General features: G+C 38.0%; 1 protein-coding gene across 1 annotated transcript in view; it reads left to right on the forward strand.

The window, feature by feature from the left end:
• The window catches only part of LOC107086450 (glycerol-3-phosphate dehydrogenase, mitochondrial-like), a 22,362-nt gene extending 15,359 nt beyond the window's left edge, over nt 1–7,003 (forward strand). Inside the window, exons 8-13 of the mRNA XM_015377394.1 lie at nt 3,347–3,552; nt 3,631–3,789; nt 3,897–4,009; nt 4,088–4,166; nt 4,242–4,340; nt 6,281–7,003. Of these exons, the coding sequence (XP_015232880.1) occupies nt 3,347–3,552; nt 3,631–3,789; nt 3,897–4,009; nt 4,088–4,166; nt 4,242–4,340; nt 6,281–6,406 (782 nt within the window). The 3' untranslated portion in view covers nt 6,407–7,003. The remainder of the gene's footprint in view (nt 1–3,346; nt 3,553–3,630; nt 3,790–3,896; nt 4,010–4,087; nt 4,167–4,241; nt 4,341–6,280) is intronic.
• Nucleotides 7,004–7,984: the final 981 nt, after the last annotated feature.

Raw genomic sequence — 7,984 nt, forward strand, 5'->3', positions numbered from 1 at the left:
AAAAAGGGATTTTCCATTAATATTTCTTCAAAGTACTGCTCTTTTGGGTACATTTACCTCTAAGTTTAAAAAAAAAAAGGTTTCACATTAAACTTAAATGTATTCCAGGTGCATGGTGAAAGATCAGTCCTCTACTCAGACAACGCTGTTAGCAATGCAATTACTTTTCCGTGTAAATCCATTTTATGTATTTATTTTAGTCAGGAGCATTTTATTTAAATTGTGTAAAATGTGTTTACAAAAACAACTGTAACAAAATCAATCAAAGCTAACAACTGGTCAAGTAACGGTTAGTTTAATTAAAAGACACACTAATTAATGGCTGCATAATGTAGTCTAAATAATAAACTAAAAGCTAATGCCTCTCCAGCAGTCAACAACCAAAGCTACCGCCACAACAGCAACCAAAGCTAACGGCATTCCAGCCATCACTGACTAGGGCTAACACCTTCAACCAACAGCAATTAAAGCTAATTCCTCTTGAGCTAACAGCAACTAAAGCTAACTCTCTGCAGCCAACAGCGACTAAATCTAACCCTTCTTCAACCAACGGCAATTAATGCTAATGTATCACCAGCTAATAGCAACTGAAGCTAACTCCTCTCCAGCCAACAGCGACTAAAACTAACACCTCTTCAACTAACAGCAATTAAAGCTAATATCTTGCCAGCAAACAGCAACTCACGCTAACTCCTTTTCAGACAAAGGTTTCTAAAGTTAAACCCTCTTCAACCAACAGCAATTGAAGCTAATGCATCACCAGCTAACAGGAACTGAAGCTAACTCCTCTCTGGCCAACTGCGACTAAAGCTAACACCAATTCATCCAACAGCAATTGAAGCTAATGCATCACCAGCTAAAAGCAACTGAAGCTAACACCTCTCCAATCCACAGCAATTAAAGTTGCCAAAAAAGTACCAAAAAAATAATTGTAAAATATATAATATTCTTTTTTTAATACTTTGATAAAGTTTTGGATTTAGGTTGTCTTAAGGCTAATTTATACTTCTGACGCATAGCCCTTGAAACCGTCATCTGTCAATCTGTCTCTGTGCACAGATAAAAAAATCCTGACTACACATCGGACGCTAGCAAACTTGCGCAGACCTCAAGCAGACGTGCGCAGACAAAAAGCAGCTGTGATTGGTCCTTGGTATGCCTTTCCGGCTGTCTGTGTGGTCATCCTTCTTGATTCGGTGCCGGGTCAGGTCATTTTTAAAAACCGAGGAATAACAAGAATGGATTCTCTAGATCCATCTCTGTGACCGTGATATCTTCCAGATGCGCCATTGTTGTTTTGGAAAATAAACACTCAAGCCGGCGCTGCCAAAGAACTTCTTGTGACCATCCGCCGAAGTTCTCGCAAGTTCTAGAATAGGCTCCCCCTTGCACTTTGACGGAAACCTGCTGTGCGTCCCTAGAAATTCCTGACCGACGTTACAGAAGCGTACCAGCAAAACTGGTTCGCGACCAGACTCAAGCAACATATGATGTGTGCAGTTGAAGAAGTGTAACCCGCCCTTTAGATGATATTTTAGCATACCTGTTAACTCAGTTCTTCCATGAGAACTTCTCCCTTACTCTGTCAAACTGAGGTTGCTCTGAATGTTGGTCAGTAAGGTACAGACCAAGAAGAGGCTGCTTAAAAAACAAGGCGATCTGAAAACAAACCCTGTCGAGAGTTTCAGTGAGACTGGTACATTACTCCAGCAGCACTCCTGGTGGTGACATTAAAGCTTCCTCTGACATTTGTTCAATATAAAAAAAAAAAAAGTCATAGAGAAATGCTATGAGGGCTGCCTGATTCATCAATACCTTCATATAAGGATACATTGACCGGAGTCAAATGCGGCATAATTATCCAGTTTGGATTAAAAGCAGCAGACGATAGTTTCTTGGAGAAAAGGTGCCTCTAGTAAACTTTCTACTCATTAGAAGCTTTCACAGCTGCTATGGTGTTCTGAAGAATATTCCTAAAAGGTCACTGTTGATATTTGGACAGGGTTTGCCCTTTCACATGATCGGCAAGTGATCCATCTGAATAACAAATAGGCCCCTGTGTTCTGTAAACAGATGATGCCTCATTGACAAAGCAGTGCAGTCGTTGATGTTTCCTCTACAAATAAGTATGACAACTGATTAACTGAATATTACAAACTTAAAGTACACCTTTGAGTGTTTTTTTTTAGTAGCAGTATTGTAATTTCATTCATAATTCTAAAATATGCACTTTGATTGACATTATGTACTACCAGGAAGTTTTTACTCATCATTTTGTCCATATTTTAAGTTACTGATTTACAATTTAAACAATTTGTAATTAATTGTGCATGTCCCTAAACCTGCTGGACTGAGTAACCAGTTTGCATAGTAATGGCAGCATCATTCTATGGGATGGTTATAGTTTTCTATGTGAAACACTCTGTGTTTCACCTAAAGTCTGGATAGGAATCCAATTTATTATCTTACCAAAGACCTACAGACCCGTTGATGTAACTGATCACGCTTGAGACGATCTAGAATAGAAGGACATACCCTAAAACAGGGAACCTTTTGGTTGTGATTGCTGCTAAAACAATTTGATCACACTTAAGGAATCCTTACAGTAGCTGTGAAATCTTATGTACTCGTGGTTCAAATATTAGATTTTTCTTCATAAATTTACAAAAATACCTGACACATGTTTACCCTTTGTCTTAAGGGCTAGTTTGTGTATTGTTAGCTGACCAGGTTCATTCATAAATACCAGTCCGCCAGGATGCAACAAAGGCCAAATGGTAGAAACCAAGTATTTCTATGTTTTAAGTTATATATTACTTGTTTTTAAGAGAATTTCTAACCAATAATAATTCCTCAGTACTTGTAGGGTTTTAGGACATTAACTCCAGCCCCTTCCAAAGTCCAGATCAAAACGCATTAAAAAAATTTTCTGCCCTAAATCAATTCTTAAATACTTTGCATTTTAAATGGGAAATTAAATAACATTAGCAATTAACATAAAAATCTACAAAAAAAAACCCAAAGATGGTTTATGTAGAAATTGAAAAGAATGGGCCCTAATATGTAGCCCAGAGGGACTCCGTAAATCCCACAGCATGCGATCAGTGTGCCGCTTGCCGAGTCCTTTGCCCCAGGTAGACACGCGTCAGTGAGCTCCTCCCAGTGCCACTAAAAGTAGTTTGTTCCCGAGTTTAAACAGGTTTTTCAGCCAGTGGGAAATGGTTATTTTTGGGTTATTTTAGATGCTTGCATTGAGTCAAATCTAAAGGTTCAGTTAAGGGACACTGGAATGTACTGAACTTAATGGTTAAAATCATACAATGTGGGTTCGACGAGGAATTCTGAGACATCTTAATTAAATGGACTCAGCTTGTTCATGATGACTCGTTTCTTTGTGTAATTGTATTTATATCGCTGCAGGTCGCTCAGCATCTGGCCTCAACCTACGGCGGGAAAGCGTTCGACGTTGCCAAAATGGCAAAGGTTACAGGCCAGAGGTGGCCCATCGTTGGGAAACGTCTGGTGTCCGAGTTCCCCTACATCGAAGCAGAGGTAAAGCCGTCACCATCTTACGGGGAACCTTCCAGTTCAGCATCCAGGGACTCTCTAAGACCAGGTCCCTTATTCCAGGTGCTGTACGCGATCAAGGAGTACGCCTGCACCGCCATTGATGTCATCGCTCGGCGCACAAGGCTGGGCTTCCTGAACGTGCAGGCGGCGGACGAAGCGCTCCCCCGGATCGTCCACATCATGGGCAAAGAGCTGAACTGGAGTCAAGAGAAGAGGACGGTACGTGACACCTATGCTCCTCCTCTACTTAAAGAATGGCTTTTTATTTAGTCTAAATGAAGTGATTGTGTTTATCAATCTGGTTCTGTATCTGATGTGAAATCCAGGAGGAGCTGGAAGCAGCAAAGAAGTTTCTGTACCATGAGATGGGCTACAGGTCTCGATCGGAGCAGCTTACCAAGACATCAGAGATCAACCTGGACTACCAGGAAGTTGTCAAGTACTGTTCTTTTTCCTTCACCTTCTAAGTCCCACTTCTCATATTCCCCCTTCCTAAAAATTAGGATTTGTTTTATAGGTACAAGAACCGGTTCCATAAATTTGACAAAGAGTCCAAAGGCTTCATCACCACAGTTGATGTCCAGCGAGTCTTAGGGGTAAGTCCCTTTCAGCCGGTTTCCTCTCCTCCTCATTACGCGCCATTGATCCCTCGTTCTCCCCCCCGTCTGCAGAGCATCAATGTTCACATCGACGAGAATGCACTCCATGAAATCCTTAACGAGGTGGACCTCAATAAGAACGGACAGGTGGAAATCGACGAGTTCCTGCAGGTAGGCTAACATATGACGGGAATAGTCTGGTTTCTAGCTCTGATGCCTTCAGATGACTTTAGAAAAGTATATCCCATGTTTTTTACTTCAGCTGTACTTTCATTCACATGTTCTTCTGAGGGATTCAATAAGGATTGAAATGATCTACAAGCCGTTAAAGTATAAAAAATATTGCATAGCAACAATATGGAGAAAGGCTGATTTTTATCCTTTTTTTTTTCTTCTGAAGAACCATTTATGGCCTGATTACAACATATTTTACAACCGGTTATTTCATCCAAAAGATAACTGCTGCTTCGTTTACTACCACTAAAAAGGATGAATTACTGTTAAAAGCTACTTTTTAAAGTTAAATTTCAAAACAAAAATGTAAATAATCCACTTATTAATGTCCCTTTTTTAACAATATTTAATTTAAGTCAGGCCAACAACCGATTTGAAATATAAATACAAGGATTGAACGTTAAAATTCTTAAACTGAGCCAGTAAGCGGTATGGGAAAAGGCTTCCTCTGCCGTTTGTCTCAAGTGCTCATTGATATTATTTTCACAGCATTTTTGCGTCCTTTTTATCCCTATTTCTTTGTGACTTACTGACAAATTAACAGGGTACTAGAAACCCAGTTTTTATATAAAACCTTCTGGTATTTCATGTCAATGAGTTGATGCAATCAGCGGGTTTTCCTTAGATTGAAACTGAATCAATCAGACTGTATGATCTGGTTGAATTGTCTCTATAAAGTACCTTGAGATGACGTGTCCTGAATTGAAGCCATATAAATAAACTGAATTTAATTGATATTTTAAAAGTTTTATTAAACCAAACTGTCCCACAGCATCACCAGTGTTCAACATTGGGTAACTCGTGCTTTCCGTTCACATCTAAAGACATACAAACTCTTCCGTTTTGCTCTTTAGACCTCTAGATCAGTGGTTCCCAAAGTAAGAAGTCCCAAGATGATCCATGAGGTGTACGGAGGGCCAAAATAAAAATATTTATATGTTTACATCTCAAGAAATTAACAATACAACATGGAAAAAAGCCTGGATTTATCTAATATATAATAAAATTATTAAATATATTCAATCAAACTATAAAAACACTGTGATGAATAAATAACTAAAAATACAATAAAATTTAGTAAATAACTACATTGATTAATTAATAACATAAAAATGACTATAACTATTTTACTTTATAACAGTGGTATTTAATCCTTTCTTGGGGCCCCTTTTTGTATTCGAAGATCAACTGCAGAAAAGCATATTGCAATGAAATAAACTAAAAATTTGAATTTATTAACAAAACTATTTTTTAAGATTTTTTAAGTTGTATGTATTTGTGTAACAAAAAAATGGAAATTGGCATCAATTTGTATTGTTTTTATTAACTGCTCGCACTCTCCACCGTGGGAACTGGTAATTTATATGTACAAATTAGGAGTTATTAAAGTTTATTTAGGAGTCACAGGCTGAAATGATTCAGTTGATCATTTCACCAAAACAGTCCCACAGCATTATGGAATCTCCGCCGTACATTATTAGGAGTAGTTTTGATTTCACAACTAGGAGCTTAGCTTTCACACAAAAGTCGCTCATATATTTTCAGTTACAAAATGTATGTTTTAGGGAGTTGTTGACAGAGAAACGGCCCCACAGCATCATAGATCCTCTTCCATGCAATTCTTTTGTTTGTAGATGTTTGTATGAAAATCCCAACAGAGAAATTCGTTTTATTTATGTTACTGATTAATTGGGATCAGGATTAGGGGGATATTGGTTTTTAATTTCTGATTTTTAAACGTTGGGATGTAAAGCTGGTCAGAGGAGTTGCTCATCCTGAAGGAACGCTAATTATTTCTACCAAAGGGACCTTCCAGCTTCAGGTTGACAGGCTAACCTTTTCCCCACCGTGTTTCTGCTCTTTTACCCCAAACGCAGCTGATGAGCGCCGTGAAGAAAGGACACGTGTCCGACAGCCGCCTGGCCATCCTCATGAAGACGGCCGAGGAGACGCTGGAGCAGAGAGGGCCGGTGACGGTGGACCGTAGCGGCGGTGGAGTCTGAGCCTCAGAGGCTGTATGCAAATGGTCGCATTTGAATCACAATAAGGCAATCAGACTCGCAGCGGGACGAGCTTGACCGAATCAGGGTGTGAGGGGCTGGGGGGGGTTGGATCTAATGATTGAAGTCAGGGAGATAATTCTTGTGCTTCTGAGGGCATAAAACGTTTCATCGCGGATTTCGAAACAAAAAACAACCTTTTTGACATTTTGCCGTTTCCAGAATTGCTCCATATTTTAGCGATCAGCACTGATTGTAGATTAGAAACGTTTCAGATCAGCTTTCAGGCCTTTTTTTTTAATTTTTTGAAGCTGCAACAATTTCAATCAAACCAGATGTTTCCACCAGGAAATTAAAAGTTAACCCAACTACACATGTTTTATGATTAAAAGGGGAAATATTCACAATATTCAAAAGAAAAAACAGACGGATTTGTTTGGATTAATCCTTTGATGGATCAAAACTTGTTCTGGAGCTTTTTCTCTCTGCTGCTCTGTTGGAATTGATGAGAAACTAACACATAACAAATCCTCACTTTTTTTGCCTTTAATGTAAATCATGAGCAAAATGCTGCAGATGTTAGGAGGTAAAGACTTTGTAACAAATTTTAGATTTTCCCTTTTTTTTAAATCAATATGAATATTAAAGAAACTTTTCAGCAAAATATTGTTCTCTGAGGCAAATAAAGCTTTTACTAGGGTTTTTAATGTTTATTCTATGTTTAACAGAGAAAGAAAACATGTTTTCTCGATGAAAAACACAATTCTTCACCGCCCTCTACAAGAAATTTGATAGATGACTAAAGAAGCTCAAATTAGATCATTTTGTCTCTTTGTTCAATTTTCTTTTTTTAAACTTCCTTATCAAAGAAAATAAAGATGCTTTCTTGCTTGGAGCTACAGAACAGAGCAGATAAACATCCATTGTTGCGTCGCCGGGTCTTGACCAGCGTTTGACCCGGCGTAAAAATTTTGGAATTTAAGCATTTTTTTTTATTTTTATTCCCAAAACGCATTTGGTTTGAATGCATCTTAAGGCCAAGCCTTAAGCTGGTAATCTTAACTTTCACAACAAAATCCTTATTTTTCCATAAATTTTTAATCTTTTTAAGTTTTTAACATTTTTATACGAACATCGAATATTTGAATAATAATCACAGCTGGTATTTGCCGATCCTTGCAGTGTTTAGCGTTGTCATTTGTATTTAATGTGGCTCCTACCTGCTAGCAAGTCGCTAATAAATAAATGATCTTAAACTCTCTTCAATGAAAAGCTGTTGTTCAAAAATGACAAGGCTGAGCTTTATAACTAAAAGCACATTTAAACTTTAAAGGTTCCTCAAGCACTCCTGATGCTCTAATTTACTTTTTGTACCTTTACCTGCTTATCCTGCCTATAAGCTGCAGCCACTAAGGAAGTTTACAGGCTTTTAATATTTTTCTACTGATTATTTATTCTTTATTCACACTACAGCTGCCTGTAGTTCACTGAGATAATATTTAAGTATAAAATATGAGGAATGGTGGAGGTTTTATTTTAAAGCAAAACGACTACTTTTAATAGTGGAAAGTATGAGCTAAT

Source organism: Cyprinodon variegatus, unplaced genomic scaffold, assembly GCF_000732505.1.
Source record: "Cyprinodon variegatus isolate N-32 unplaced genomic scaffold, C_variegatus-1.0 Scaffold153, whole genome shotgun sequence".
NCBI classification, from domain to species: domain Eukaryota; kingdom Metazoa; phylum Chordata; class Actinopteri; order Cyprinodontiformes; family Cyprinodontidae; genus Cyprinodon; species Cyprinodon variegatus.